Below are 15,461 nucleotides of genomic sequence, written 5' to 3'. Positions count from 1 at the left end.
CACATTATCAGATGAGGACGTCACCAAAGAGTGTCCTTTGAGTCGATGTTTACATTTATGTCCAGATAATTAAGAACATTTAGTTTATCGTAAAATGCTAATTATTTTCTCCTGCCACCTTTCAGACATTGTCATCCAATTTGGATGGAACAACCGTGACCTTAATGACACCCAGCAACACGGTGAGATTATAATCCATTTAAATGCAAGAAGCATGACATTTTTAAGATGTTTTTCTTTATTTGTGTTAGACGCACACAAGCACCACAGGGGAGGATCTGCAGCAAAGGGCCCACCGGAAATCAAACCTTGGCCGATATGATGACGACAACATGGGGCACTTGAGTGTGAATCTAGCCTTTTCATTTTGATTTACAACTTTGGCATTGAAAAGAGCAAAAGTTGATGCTTGAGATGATTTTGGTTTTACTGAAGAGGATGTACCTCTTCCCCTTGTCCTTTATCTCCTTACTCTTTCTTTTTAGGTGTGACTACGACTACCAGCATGAACCTCAACACCTTCTTTGCTGTTCCACTCGTGTGACCCATGATCGGATACAAGTTGTCAAGGATAAACGGTGGTAAGTGGTTTTAAGTTCAGTGTGTTAATTTAACAACAGAATAAATTGTTATTGTTGTAACCACTTTGTCATGTTGTAAATGCTATTTAAAGTCATATTATTGTTAATCTTTTCAATTGTCTTTTTTCTGGCTGTAGAGAGAATCATGTCAGCCCACAGACAACCGATTGACCTGTGAGTCTTCAAGCAGTAATGATGACTACGCCTGCCTTAAGTTCCAGTTTCCTGAACATCATGGCATGTCTGCAGGAGATTCGGTCCCCACCTGTCTTCAGTCTGGACCTAATGACTCAGACACCAGTCTTGTCGAGGCTAAATCGAGGTAAGCGGTGATGTAGTTCAGTATAGCAAATGATAGGTGCAAGCACAACTCAAACCTCCCTCAATTGATCATCCTCAATTAATTTTCTTGTGGTTTGAACTGATATCCCCCTTAAATTTAGTTCCACGTATAGCAGAAACATTTAATTAATTCTATGGCATATCGTCATGTGTACTATCTTTCCCAAATCCACCCTAAATAGGTTTGCAACTCTGTCTTTGCACACAGGTGACATGTACTATAAATGTAATGATAAATGCAGGAGGGCATTGTTTGCAATTGGACTGGGTCTCATTAAAACAATTTATATGTAAGGCGGAGGAAGATATATCAGCTATTGTACACTGAGTATTTCTGTTATACAAATCCACAACAGGCTCGACTGTAATCTAGTTTATCCTTTTTTTGCAATAAAAATGGTGTTATTGCTTATAGGGGTACATCAAAAGGTTTTATGTTAGTGTATCTTAAAAAAATACAAACATGTTTTTAAATGATGGAATTAATTGGATGGGCTGTTACCCTGGTTGGAAACCCGAACCGCGTGAAATGTGATGATGGTCTTGATTGCCTGAGTGGACTCATCTGTAGGCTGCAAGATTACAGACATGTAACACATTGTAATGATGCCTTTATGCTAAAATATGTCTTTATTCAACATTGAACCTGACTTATTAATATTGTTTAACTATAAAAGTGACTTTATCATTGGAGCTCAGTTTACCAGAAGGCAGTGAATGTGTATCTGTTTCAGCATCATGCTCAAGCACTGCATCAATCTAACTTTGCCTTTGCTTTGTTTTTTTGGCTGCAGAGAGGATCACCTGATGTCAACATACGAGTGTTCAAGAAGAACTTCCTGAACTTTGTGTCCGTGTGAGACTCTGCCATGCTGGGTGCCCTCTTCAGTCAAGTCTGGACACAGCGACTCATTGCTCTTAATCAGCTCTGGGCAAGTGGCTAATCTTTTGCTTATTCATGGGATATCCTTCATGTCCACATCCTGTTTCTTCAAGATCTCAACAATGCTTTGTGAGTATACAACACATGTGAGTGGTTCAGTTCAACCTGTTTTTCACAGAATGTTAGTTTCTTAAGGTTTTCATCAACGATGGTTTGTATCTTGTTTTCCAAAAGGTCTTATTAAGATATTTCCATTTGTAATTTACAATAATCAAATGTTGACTGTAAAATCTATGCCAACCTATTGTTATACACTGTACCATGTTTTTGCAAAGGAATTCTGGTAACTTTAGTTGCCAGCAACTTCCTTTGAACTTTGTAATAAAATACCGTAACTGTAATAAAGTTTACAGTATAACTGTTGTTTTTACAAAACTTACTGTCATGTCTTGTATGTTCACCGTTAATTGGAACTTTTCAATAAAGTACCATAATATATGATACAGTTGTACTGTGTTTTTCATTGGGTTTACAGAACTACACATTTCCAGTATTATATACATTGTCAGATTACTGATTTTAAGCATATTATGGTATTTTTCTCTGTAAATTTCATGGTATTCCAAGAATATTGCATGAGCATTGGATGCTAAATTTAAGGAAACTTTCCTACATATTAAGAAAACAATTCTAAAATTTGTCATTGTATCAAGACAAATGTACTTGTTTTTAGTGTACAATTACTTATTTTAAGATGTATTGCCTAACATATAGCCTTATTGCAAGATGATGGTACTTTCATTTCCAGATTTTAAGCACATTTGCCTACATATTGAGGAAATAATTCTTAAATGTGTCATTGTATCAAGATGAATGTACAAGATCCTTGAGAAAGTGGTCGCAAATCAGTTGTGCGACTTTCTACATCATAATAGTTTATTTGAGAAATTTCAATCAGGATTTAGAAAACACCACAGCACCGAGACGGCACTGGTGAAAATTACAAATGACCTCTTAATGGCAGCAGATAAAGGACTCCTCTCTGTCCTGGTCTTGTTAGACCTTAGTGCTGCATTCGACACCATTGACCATGACATCCTGTTACAGAGACTGGAGCAGTCGATTGGCATTTCAGGCACGGCACTAATTTGGTTTAAATCCTATTTATCAGATCGATCTCAGTTTGTATTTGTAAACGATGACGCCTCGATAACCACCAACGTTAATCACGGAGTTCCACAAGGTTCTGTGCTTGGACCAATTTTATTTACCTTATACATGCTTCCTTTGGGCAATATTATCAGGAAACACTCCATAAACTTTCATTGTTATGCAGATGACACTCAACTATATTTATCGATAAATCCAGAGGAGAGCAACCAACTCTGTAAATTCAAGCATGTCTTAAAGACATAAAAACATGGATGACCTGCAACTTCTTGATGTTAAACTCAGACAAAACCGAAGTAATTTTAATCGGCCCTGAGCACCTCAGAGATCAATTATCTGGTGATGTGGATTCTGTAGACGGCATTGCCCTGGCATCCAACACCACTGTAAAGAATCTTGGCGTTATCTTTGATCGGGACTTGTCCTTTAACTCCCACGTAAAGCAAATCTCAAGGACTGCATTCTTTCATCTACGTAATATTTCAAAATCAGGCACATCTTGTCTCAAAAGATGCAGAAAAATTGGTTCACGTTCGTTACTTGAGACTGGATTACTGCAACTCCTTATTAGCAGGCTGCTCTAATAAATCTCTTAGGTCCCTCCAGTTGATCCAGAATGCTGCAGCTCGTGTTCTCACTAAAACTAAGAAAAGAGATCACATCACTCCTGCACTAGCTGCTCTGCACTGGCTCCCAGTAAAATCAAGAATCACTTTTAAAATTCTTCTCTTAACCTACAAAGCCTTGATTGGTGATGCTCCATCATATCTTAAAGAGCTTGTTACCATATTGCCCCACTAGAGAGCTACGCTCACTAAATGCGGGACTACTTGTAGTTCCTAGAGTCTTAAAAAGTAGAATGGGAGCCAGAGCCTTTAGTTATCAAGCTCCTCTTTTATGGAACCAGCTTCCAATTTCAGTCCGGGAGGCAGACACAGTCACCTCGTTTAAGAGTAGACTTAAGACCTTCCTCTTGACAGAGCTTATAGTTAGGGCTGAATCAGGTTTGCCTGGTCCAGCCCTTGATATGCTGCTATAGGCTTATAGCTGCCGGGGACGTTTAGGATGCACTGAGTACCTATCTCCTCTTTTTCTCTCCTGAAGGATGAATTTTCAACTCTCAATCACCGTTACTAACTCTGCTTTCTCCCGGAAGTCCTTTTGACTTTACGTCTCATGGGGTCATCGGACCCTATGAGACGCATAGATCCCATCTGCCTGATGGATCGTCTGGGTCGTAATTCCTGCTCATGACTACGCCACTGTCCTGTTGAGACTCGCCCTCCTCCTCCCCACCGCCATCTGCCTGATGGATCGTGGAGGTCTCCATCGTGGAATATGCCTACTATGAACTATTCATACACTCTGTCATATTCATTGAATGTATTTTAACTCTAAATCTGTCCTTCTGTACACATTACATCTATTGCATCTGTCCATCCTAGGAGAGGGATCCTCCTCTGTTGCTCTCCTCCAGGTTTCTTCCCTTTTTTTCCCCCTGAAGGGTTATTTGGGAGTTGTTCCTGGTCCGATGTGAGGTTTTGGGGCAGGGATGTCTATGTGTACAGATTGTAAAGCACTCCGAGACAAATTTGTAATTTGTGAAATTGGGCTATACAAATAAACTGAATTGAATTGAACTTGTTTTTAGTGTAACATTACTTATTTTAAGATATATTGCCTAACATATATCCTTATTGCAAGATGATGGTACTTGTATTTGCTGATTTTAAGCACATTTTCCCTCCATGTTAAGAAAATAATTCTTAAATTGTTTCATTGTATCAAGACAAATTTACTTGTTTTTCATCTGGCTACACTAGTTTTAAGATATTTGTGGGTTCTTCAAGGCTAGATACTTTTACTTGTTTTAAGAAATCTTGGCAAGTCAAATTTTCCTGTTCTGTTGGCAGATAATTTGGCTTATTTCAAGTAATATTCCCTCATTTTATTACTTTTTTTTCTTGTTTTTTGAGGCTGAGTTTTTGCAGTGTAGTAAGCCAGATGTCATATGCATACAGGAAACATGGTTAAAACCAAATGTGGACTTCAGACTAGCTGGATATGCGTGTGTTCGGTGTGATAGGGAGGGTGGTCAGGGAGGAGGATGTGCCACATTTATTAGTGAAGACGTCACATTTAGAGGTGAAGATAGGGACCGAGCTCCAAGATGTAACTGGAGATCTGGGCAAGGGAAGGAGAGGTCATAGTTGTACATTTTTATAATCCCTGTAAAAAATTAGAGGTGAATAGATTGGCACAAATTGAAAGGATAGGTGGCAACAAGGTGGTGGTATGTGGAGATTTTAATGCACATAGTACATTATGGGGTGGAGCAAGAACAGATCTCAATGGGGAGGTAATGGAAGAGTTACTTGAGGAACACAATTTGGTTTGTTTAAACGATGGCAGAGGGACTCGATGTGCACACAGGGAACATGTCGGCGCTAGACTTCACCATTGTATCGAGGAGTTTAGCAGGGATATGCGAGTGGGAGGGAGAAGAGGAAACATCAGTGGGCAGTGATCATTTTCCAATAAAGTGTCAAATAGCATTACAAAGGAGTCAGGAACAGGGAGAGGTGAGAGGGAAGTGGGTGTTTAATAGGGCAAAATGGGAACTTTTCAAATATATATGCGAGCAAGAAATGGATAAAATAGACTTTGTAAATAACCCCTTAAAAGGTTTATTGTTTTGTGTTGATTGCCTTATTTTGTATCTGCTTCATTGGTTTTGCCTTTTTATATTGTCTTGTTTTAATGATTTTGTATATGTTTTAATCTACTTCCTGTTTGAGCTAAATTTGACTTTTATTTTGAAATGTTAAAAGGAAGCGCACCTTTATTTTATGTTAATATACAAACTTGACGTTACGGCTAAATGTTACCGACGGATGCGCATTTTATTTAAAGTTTGATAGTTGTAATGGACCCGTATGAGGCTAACGCTCTTACGGTGGTGACAAGGAGGTTTTAAGTCAAGAGTTTTGGTTCACGATTATACAACGGAAGAAAGGAAATAAAGAAGTTCACCAGCAGTAAAGTCTCACGCCGATTGATATACGGGGATCCGTTACAGACTTAAATGAAGATATTGAGGAGATTGATACAAAAATGACATTTACAATACTGGAAGCAGCGAAGCAAACAATTTCTAAAAGTAAAGGAAGGATGAAAAGAAAGGCGGTCCCCTGGTGGACTGAGGAGTGTGGGAGAGCAGTGCAAGAAAGGAACAAAGCTCTGAAGGTATGAAGAAGATCGCATCATTTCCAAACTTCAATAGAATACAAGCAGCACAAGCAAAGGTTCGTAGAATCATTCGTAAAGCAAAAAGGGAAAGCTGGCAGAATTATTGTAGCAGAATTGGAAGAGCAACACCTGTGGGAGAGATTTGGGGGATGATTAGAAGCATGAGAGGAATGAGGAAAGTGTGGCAGTATCCAGTGTTGAAGAGGGGGAGGAAACGGCAGATGGGGAGAGGGCAGAGAGGATTGCAAAAGCACCAACAGAAATCCACAGCGCTCACAACCTGACGGTAGAAGGTAAGAGAGGACGGGAAAGGACGCCATCAGCTCACCCCGATGTTCTTGGAAAGAGAGACGATACTAATAGTCCTAGTGATGCCCCATTTACCTGAGAGCAGGGATTCCCAAAGTGTGGTGCGCACACCCCTGGGGGTGCGCGAGAGGAAAAATGTGGTCTAATGGTGTAATAATTAATATTAAACATATTTTTTTTTTAATTGAGTAGGATTTTTTAATTATAAAAATTCCCTTTGTAAGATTTAAATTTAAAATTAAAAACGTACAATTTAATAAATAGATGCACTTCCGGTCCGGCCGCCAGACTGTCTTTTTCGTACAAACTAGCTAGCCTAGCTTGTGCACCTAACGTAATTTCATTCATTCAGCAACATCCATGAAAATATGTTAAACTGGCTGAAATCGGGGAAGCTGTCAGGTGGGACATCTGAAGCTATCAGCAATAAAAGAGGAGAGGGACAGAGAGAGAGAGGAACCGGAGGCGAGAGAAACGGAGAGGTGCGTTGGGGAGAGACCGGGAGAAGACATCGACCGGGAGTCGGAGAAAGAGGAGACGGAGGAGACGGAGCAGGAGGAAGGGATATCACAGACAAACCGGGAGCACAGAGGCCCATCGCGGAGTCAAGGGGGAAAAAGAGGAAACGAGAGTGAGCATCAGACTGGGAAAAAAAGAGGAAATATGATGACAATTATCTGGGTCTGGGCTTCACTTGGATTGGCAATGCAGATTGCCCGAAGCCACAGTGCGTGTTGTGCAGTGAGGTGGTTTCTCTGCTCTGACACCAGTGAAGACCAAATATCGGCAAAGACTGGATGCTGTTGAGGAAGATCTGAGGCTTAAACTGTCTTCAATTGCGCCAAACATGGGAGAGCTTTGTGCAAAGATGCAGGCCCATCCGTCGCATTAATAGATGTATGTGGCCAAATGTTATTGTTATTATTGCTACAGGTTACTGGGAATACTCACGTCTCTCACTTTCTCCCCCTCCCTCTCTATCTCTCTTGCTGCAGGCTGAGCCACCTGCGCTGCATGTGAAAATCCTCATATGGACTCCTCCTTTTTTATTTATATCTGTTTCTGAGCCTATGCATGTGCCACTCTTTGTTCTTTACATGGCTTACTGTGTTTAAGTAAATAAATGTGAAATGCAATCTGCCTCTTATTGCTCTTTAAAAGTGACGCCTTGTGGAACTGAAATTTATACAGCGGACTAAATCTTGTAACAAGCCATATGAGCAAACAGTTCTCGCATTGGTCCGATTTATGCGGCTATAAATAGGCTCTGTTGCGTGTTTTTTAAGGTGTGGGGGATTGGGGGTGCGTGAACCCGGTCGGGATGTAGAAGGGGGTGCGTGGCCTAAAAAGTTTGGGAACCGCTGATCTAGACGATACCTGGTAGAGAATGGGACACCTCAGGGTGGTGTCATTAGTCCCATACTGTTCTCCATCATGATCAATGATGTGTTCCTTCAAGTCCAGGGTGGTATTGGCCGATCTCTATTTGCTGATGATGGAGCACTGTGGAAGAGGGGGAAGAACATAAATCACATTAAAGGTAAAGTACAAGAGGCTGTGAAAGTGGTAGAAAGATGGTCGTATTCATGGGGATTCAAATTTTCTGTGGGGAAAACTAAAACAATCATGTTTACTAGGAAAAGAGGAGTTGATGCTCAGATCGAGATGTACGGACAAAAGATTGAACAAGTGAGAGTTTTTCGGTTCCTTGGTGTGTGGCTCGATGATAAATTAACATGGAATGAGCATATTCAGAGGATAGTCAAGAAATGTAAAACGATTCTAAATGTAATGAGGTGTCTAACAGGGTCAGAATGGGGAGCCAGCAGGGCTGCGATTAAAATCTTGATATCGCTCTGATGAGGTCGGTCCTTGACTACGGCTGTGTCGTATTTGGATCAGCTGCAAAAACGTCCCTAAAGAAGCTGGAAGTGTTGCGATCCCGAGCTCTGAGACTGTCGTGGTGCTTTAAGACCAGGTGGCTGCTCTGCAGGTGGAGATGGGTGAGATGCCGCTGCATCTGAGACGCAAGCTCCTAACTATAAATTACTGGGCCAACCTGCAAGGGCATTCTGGAGATAATCATCCAACAAAAAAAGTGCTTCTGCCATGTTGGGAAAGAGACCGGGCCAAGCAGGAGTGTTTCGCATGGAGCAGTGAGAAGTTAGCCAAAGATATGTCATTGGATCAGATCACATTCACCCCTGCAATACCGCTATCAATTACACCACCATGGCTCTTTCCCTCAGTGTCAGTTGATCTTTATTCTTTAGACAAAGACCAAGCATTTAAAGACAATAATAACGTGGCAGGAATGGTGGAGGATAGACTGGAGACGACATACTTATCATTTATTCCAGCATTTACAGACGGATCAAAAGACCCTGACGGGGAGAACTGGGTTTGCAATCACCGTCCTTAAGATATGAAGTTAAGAAGAGAACCTCAGAGCATCTGTCTGTGTCTACAGTGGAGACGTTGGCCATCTTAACAGCACTGCAGTGGGGAGAGGAGGTTCGGGTCAAAAGGTCATCGTCTGTTCAGACTCTAGTTCAACAACATCCTCATTACAATCATTCACTTCACATAGCAGGCAGGATTTAATGAATGAAACATATGAAACACTGTTCCGTCTAAAGAATATGGGTATTGTCGTAGCATTTATGTGGGTACCAGCACACAGGGGGGTGCAAGGAAACGAAAGAGCAGATACACGAGCAACACAAGCGTTAGAAAGGCAGCACAAGACGGACATTCACACAGCAAAGCAGAAGTTAAAACAATTATCAAAAGAAACATGATGAAGGAATGGCAGCATAGTTGTGATGTAGGGGAAACAGGAAGACATCTGTATGCTGTGCAGAGGGAAGTTGGCAAAGGGAGGCCAGCTAGAAGAAGCAGAGCAGAAGAACACAGAGTCACCAGACTGAGGATCGGGCCAAGGCTGAACTAAACAATGCATCTAGTCAATAAACAGCCAACAGGACGATGTGAGACTGTCAAGGACCACAATCTGGAGAACAGATCATTTGTCATTGTCAGAAATACACACTTGAGCGACACATGTTGAAGAGGAAGCTGGGAGTGGAGGAACTAAATCTAACAGATGCGTTAACATTGGGGGCAGGACAGGTATTACAATATTTGAAAGAAACAGGATTAAGCAATAGAATTTAAAGCACTGACATTTTTGAATCTCCCTTTTGTTTTGTTTGTTTTATTGATTTTGTTTTGTGGGTATTTTGTTGGGTTTGATTTTGTTTGGTTTTGTAAGGGGATAGGGTCTCTGGTCCACACTCCACTGCAGTAGGTGGCGGAAATGCACCGTTCACTGGATGCCATCCGCCTACAAATCTAAAAAGAAGAAGAAGAAGTCATCAATTAAACCCCTTTTTAAATGCGCTCGGTACAGCGCCAAGATCGAGCTGAAGCGCCAGGGCGTGTCCGTGGCCCAGCGGGTCATCGAGTACTTCTCGGACGGCTCCAGCAGCACCTTCGCCGTGTCGTTCGACTACCCGGTGCAGATCGAGCCCGACACCTTCTACACCGCCAGCGCGGTGCTGGACGGCAACGAGCTGAGCTACTTCGGCCAGGAGGGCGTGACGGAGGTGCAGTGCGGCAAGGTGACCTTCCAGTTCCAGTGCTCCTCGGACAGCACCAACGGCACCGGGGTGCAGGGGGGCCAGATCCCCGAGCTGGTCTTCTACGCCTGAGCGGGGCTTTTATTTTGAAGGGGCGAAGACGATTCTCCGAGGAGGGAGGGACTCGCGACTTTGCCCCGCTGAGCCTCTGGAGACGGTTTGATGGGAGCGTGAAGAAGTCTGGAAGCTCCCGTTCCTTCACGCCTCTGTTGTTGTTTGTTTACAGCGGTTGTCGAGGTCGGGTCAACACGGCGGTGATTGGATGAGACGCCCGGGCAGGACGCTCCGTGTCTCGGCTAAAGCCGTGTGTCAGATACCCGAGAACTCAAAGTGAAAATGTCATATTGGAACAAAGCATTCCTGACCGAAGACGCCCAGAGAAGGAAGGGAGAGTCACGTGTAACTGCACATTTATTCATGGTGTGATGGTACATTATGATCATAATCCCACAAAGACACACACACACACACACACACCAATCTCTGCATTGCTTTGTGCTGATTGGCTGACCTCGTGTGAGGAGGCGGGGTCTGAATCTGTCTGTCTGTCCTTTTGTCACGCTCAATGTTCCTCATGATTAATCTGTTTACTTTGTTGATATTATTATTATTCTTAATCCCAGAGGTCAGGCGTGTTCAAACGGTTCGTCACGGGAGTTGAAGAAGACGAGTCTCTTCCTCACTTTCCTGCTTGACCCCGACGACGTTTAAAAAACACTTCTCGATGTTTTCCGATGCGCGGCGCAGGGCAGGTTGTTCTGGCTCCGTCAGTTTGACGTTAAAAACGTTTAAATGTCGCTCATCTGACTTTTTCTCTCACCACGATCCGCCTTTGAAAACGCGTTCGAGACGTGAACTTTAAAAAAACACGCAAACCGAAGCACCTGCTTCTGTTTTCACCTGTGCAGGTGTTTACTGTTGTTGTTGTTGTTCCTCCGTGACACTCGGAGCATCACCGTAAAGACCCCGTGGGCGCGCTCTACCTGAGCAGGCGACAACGCCATGTTGAGAGCCGCGCGGAGGCAACGGACGAGCTCTGAATTCCGGATTATAAAACGAATAAATAACCTTTTTTATTTTATGTGTAACACGAGAGCTTAATCTCACTCCCGACTTCTTCCGTCTTTTGTCTGAAGGATTTCATTCATAACTCTACACTTTATTATTTTTATTTTTTAGTGTGTATTTAAAGAATGGTCAAGGATTCCTGTGCTTTTATTGTGAAAGACGTGACCTGGTGCTTGTACCACATCCTTGTTCTTGTCTCCTCCATGTTGCAGACGTGTAAATAGTTCTGTGATCTCTTCTTCTTCTCTTTCAAAGTGGAGGGGAAGAATTAAATAAACAGTTTTTATATGATTCTATATTGAAGAAGCATATTTTTGGATGTCTCTGTTGATATTCATATTAATCAGAAAATCAAATGTACCTATAAAAAAAGCATACATCATGTACATTTTATTAATAAGCACGATGTATTCATCCAGATTTAAAATTCCATTAACCCACACAGGGTTGAGTCTAAATCATTACAATAACCAAAGAGAATGATTAGTTTACTCCAACAGGAGAGATGATCAGAGGAGCAGAGTTTTTACCACCATTATAAAGACCAGGACTGAAGTATGGGAGGAGTTTCTTCTTGAAGGAGCAGCCAGTAAAGGAGTAGATGAGAGCTGCAGCTTCTACGTCATAGAAGGAGACCAGACCCTCCTCATAGTCCACAAACACCCCCACCTTCTGAGGCCGAGACCTCAGGGAGAGAAGAACTGGAGGATCATCAAGAGCTTCATACTCGTTTCTATTTCTCAACCATATAGTCCAGTAACCCTTCTGAGGACACAGTGTGATTGGTCCTTTCCTTTTGCTCAACTCTCTGGTCACTCCTAAATCCCATTCAGTTTTTCCTTTAACTTGAACCTCAAAGTAAAATCTGCCTGAAGAGAAACTTTGTGTTCCTAAGAACACAGGGACAAGAAGAAAACCTCTGTGGATTGTTGGGGAGAATGGCTGCTATTCACATCAGTATCATTCACTTGTTTCCTGTCACCAGACAAGTTGAGGTCATGATGAGCTGTTTCAGGATCAAGAGTCAAGTCCACTGCAAACTTCTGGACCCTCTTCAGCTCAGTTTCAGGAACCAGCTTCTTCATCTTCACTTCAACCAGCGTCTTCATCATGTTACTGAGCGTCTCCTCCAGCTGAGACACAGCTCTCCTCACAGTCCCCTCATGTGATGCTGGAGGAACACTGACCTGAGACCAGTCCTTGGTGGGTGGTGGATGGTGGATGTTGAGGGACTGGACACTCTGGAGGAGGTGGAGGTGGTCTTCAGAGAGGGAGAGCTTCTCACCTCAGTGCTCCTCTTCATCAGATCAGAGATCTCCTGTTCCATCTCTCTGATGGCGTCTTCAGCCTGTTTCTTGGTGCTTCTCTGCTTCTCTTCTATCGTAGTGATGAGCTCCTTCAGTTTTCTCTCCACAGACTCCTTCAGACCAGTGAAGACCTGAACACCATCTGCTTTCTCTCGGTCTGCATCTTCCTCACTGAGCTTCACGTTGTGTTGGACCTCCTGAATCTTCAGGCGTCTCTTCTGGATCATCTCCTGAGTTTCAGCCTCTGTCTTCTGCAGCTCCACCTTCTTTCCTTCACATTCTTGTTTCAGAGGAACAACATTGTGCATCTTGTGGTCCAACACAGTGCAGAGCATGCAGACACACGTCTGGTCGGTCCTACAGAACAGCTCCAGAGGTTTATCGTGCTTCAGACACATCCTGTCTTCCAGGTTCTCCACAGGGTCCATCAGCTGATGTCTCTTCAGGCCTGACATTGTCAGGTGAGGCTCCAGGTGAGTCTCACAGTAGGAGGCCAGACACACCAGGCAGGACTTCAGGGCCTTCAGTTTGGTTCCAGTGCAGACGTCACAGGGAACTTCTCCTGGTCTGGACTCTTGTTGCTCTGAGCTGCTGCTGCTGGCTTTCTGCTGAGTCGACTGTCTGAACTGAGAAACCATCTCAGAGAACAAAGTGTTGACGAGCAGCTCAGGTCTTGAGAAGAAAACCTTTTGACACAGTGGACACATGTTCTGGTTGTTGGTATTCCAGTAATCATTGATGCACTTTTTGCAGAAGTTGTGTCCACATGGTGTTGTGACTGGATCAGTGAACACATCCAGACAGACGGAGCACAGGAACTGATCTTCAGACGGCAGATAGTTTGAAGAAGCCATATCTACACACATTGAGGAAAGAAAATATATTTTTAATATTCAAAATAGTTTTATGTCTATCTGTAAATATTGTTCTTTTAAGTATGAGAACGACAAACGGCACAGATTATGTCCACTTCCTGTTGTGTAGACCACTTTATAATTGAAGAGCAGCTCTGACAACAAAGCTCTGCTTACTGATGACTAACACATCACATTTCCTCCAGCTGCTTCACAATAAAAGCCATAAACTCTTATTGTGAAACTACTAGCGGAAATAGAGGAAGTGATCATGAACAGTAACAATAGCAGGGAAGTCGGCGTGAGACAAAACTGAAAACCACAGATTCAGTTACTAGTTACTAAAGTCCTCCTGAGACAGTTTGAAGCAGTTAAAGTGAGTTTCTGTGTCGTGGGACTGTGGACAGACAGCCATAGTTATATTGTTAATAATTCATCAGGTATGAAGTGATAAGAGAGGAACTTCCTGAGTAAAGCTAAAGTGTTGTGTTAATCCTGGTGATCACAGGTGTGAATATGATCAGATGTACTCACCAGTGTTTGGAAGAGACTCTGTTGAGTTGTTGAGAAAAACCTGAAGACGTCACTTTGAATCGTCTCTGAGGGAAAAGCAGAGACTCGTCTCGGCTGCAGTGTTTCTGACTGAAGTTAACTCTCGTTTCCTGAGTGTGACGCAGCAGCTCTCCTCTTCAGGGTGGCTCCGCCTCTTATCTGCAGCTCTTATGAAACACAGTAAAGCTGCAGGCAGTGTTGCCAGGTCCGCGGAATTGGGCTACTTTTGAAGTGTTGCCGCGGGTTGAATTTCTTGTCCGCTGGTTCGGGTAGACCTATTCTGCATGCAAATTACATGAATATCTTTTTTTTTTAATCCATATTTTAAATGAAATAATTTATTTCTACCCAAATCCTACCAAACTGACTCCAGATCAGCACGTACACACATGGACATGGGACACGCCCACATACACACACGCACCTAAAGCTCTCGCCGCTCTCAGTCTCCCGCGACCCGCTCGATCCCAACTCTGGTCTGGTAGTTAGTGTAGCTAGCTACACTGGAGAAACATGCCACCCGGTAAGTGGGCTAAATACGGGAAGAAATATCTGAAAGAATGGGAAAGTGAAAACGGAATTAAAGAATGGATAGAACGTGTGGCTGGGGATGATACAAAGCTTTTTGTCGGTACTGCAAAACCGAGATGGCGCACTACAGTGATCTTCAAAACCACAGCAAAGCAGGAAACACATTGAAATGCTGCTCCGTTCTCCAGTTGTCAGTGCGTACATTGTTTGAACTATAAGTATCTGATAAAAATATAGTGAAGCAACATAAGGTGTTTCAGTTGAAATAAGGTATTGCATTAACTACAGTAAATGCATATGAAGTAAAACAGTACATTCATGTTGTCCAGGCAGGGAAAGAGAAAAGGGAAGAAAGCCTCAAGACAAAGCAACAGGTTAGTTGTCCGTCAGTGAATTGGTCTACACCTTCACAGAGCTATATTTTATTTATGATAATATACTGTATCTAATTACACAAGGCCATTTTAGGACCTAGGTGAAATAACTGTTTCGGGAAAACTGCTTTTAATGCTGGCATACTCACCATTTGTTGTTACTTTGTAGATATTACAATACATTTGGCAATGATAGCAATGTTGTTGGACTTTAAAAGCAGTGTATATGGTTTGGCACGGGCATATTTTGAGTTCTGATATTGGGCTTGTTTTTTGGGCTTGTTTTATTGGCCATTGGGCTGGTTTGGGCTTGTTTTGATTGGCCATTGGGCTGGTTTTGTCACACAGACCTGGCAACCCTGTCTGCAGCTCTTTTAGTTTTGTAGCTTTAGTTTGTCTTTTAAGGGGACTTGTGTGCTTCAACTGTCTCTTTGTTTTTAATAAAACGTTAATAGTTTGGACTCTGACTGTGTTTGTGTCGCAGGGCGGAGAAAGCAGAAGGCAACCTGAGAGACAAAGCGCAGGGCAAAGCTCACACCTGTTGAACTCTTCCTGACGTCACCTGTCCATCAACTCATAACTATTTGTTGTCTGCTGCTT

At 42.7% G+C, this 15,461-nt stretch overlaps 3 protein-coding genes and 1 long non-coding RNA gene across 5 annotated transcripts; 2 read left to right on the top strand and 2 right to left on the bottom strand.

Moving 5' to 3' along the window:
- The first annotated feature begins 255 nt into the window (after positions 1-255).
- LOC130189765 (uncharacterized) lies at positions 256-2,307 on the top strand. Of its 2 annotated transcripts, XR_008830867.1 has the most exons (4): positions 256-347; positions 486-581; positions 719-903; positions 1,718-2,307. It is a non-coding gene; the product is annotated as an uncharacterized LOC130189765 (long non-coding RNA). The 2 variants fall into 2 exon arrangements; XR_008830866.1 differs by having other exon boundaries at positions 256-581.
- A 7,562-nt stretch (positions 2,308-9,869) lies between these two features.
- On the top strand, positions 9,870-10,785 carry LOC130189773 (BTB/POZ domain-containing protein 3-like). Its single transcript, XM_056408708.1, has one exon. The coding sequence runs from the start codon at positions 9,870-9,872 to the stop codon at positions 10,245-10,247; it is 378 nt and encodes a 125-aa protein (XP_056264683.1). The 3' UTR covers positions 10,248-10,785.
- Positions 10,786-11,704: 919 nt separating this feature from the next.
- LOC130189772 (E3 ubiquitin-protein ligase TRIM21-like) lies at positions 11,705-12,451 on the bottom strand. The gene is made up of 2 exons (XM_056408707.1): positions 12,190-12,451; positions 11,705-12,133 (listed from the first exon to the last, which is right to left on the bottom strand). The coding sequence occupies exons 1-2, from the start codon at positions 12,353-12,355 to the stop codon at positions 11,727-11,729; spliced, it is 573 nt and encodes a 190-aa protein (XP_056264682.1). The 5' UTR covers positions 12,356-12,451; the 3' UTR covers positions 11,705-11,726.
- On the bottom strand, positions 12,394-14,039 carry LOC130189759 (E3 ubiquitin-protein ligase TRIM47-like). The gene is made up of 2 exons (XM_056408694.1): positions 13,939-14,039; positions 12,394-13,406 (listed from the first exon to the last, which is right to left on the bottom strand). The coding sequence occupies exon 2, from the start codon at positions 13,402-13,404 to the stop codon at positions 12,394-12,396; it is 1,011 nt and encodes a 336-aa protein (XP_056264669.1). The 5' UTR covers positions 13,405-13,406; positions 13,939-14,039.
- Between the last annotated feature and the right edge of the window lie 1,422 nt (positions 14,040-15,461).

Source organism: Pseudoliparis swirei, chromosome 24, assembly GCF_029220125.1.
Source record: "Pseudoliparis swirei isolate HS2019 ecotype Mariana Trench chromosome 24, NWPU_hadal_v1, whole genome shotgun sequence".
Lineage (NCBI taxonomy): Eukaryota > Metazoa > Chordata > Actinopteri > Perciformes > Liparidae > Pseudoliparis > Pseudoliparis swirei.
This window is presented reverse-complemented; position numbering and strand designations above follow the sequence as displayed.

Coding starts and splice junctions, on each gene's coding strand:
- LOC130189772 (XM_056408707.1), bottom strand. CDS start 12,355: ATGATGAAGACGCTGGTTGAAGTGAAGATGAAGAAGCTGGTTCCTGAA. Junction 12,134..12,189: donor GAATGATACTGATGTGAATA/GCAGCCATTCTC, acceptor CTGTGTTCTTAG/GAACACAAAGTTTCTCTTCA.
- LOC130189759 (XM_056408694.1), bottom strand. CDS start 13,404: ATGGCTTCTTCAAACTATCTGCCGTCTGAAGATCAGTTCCTGTGCTCC.
- LOC130189773 (XM_056408708.1), top strand. CDS start 9,870: ATGCCATCCGCCTACAAATCTAAAAAGAAGAAGAAGAAGTCATCAATT.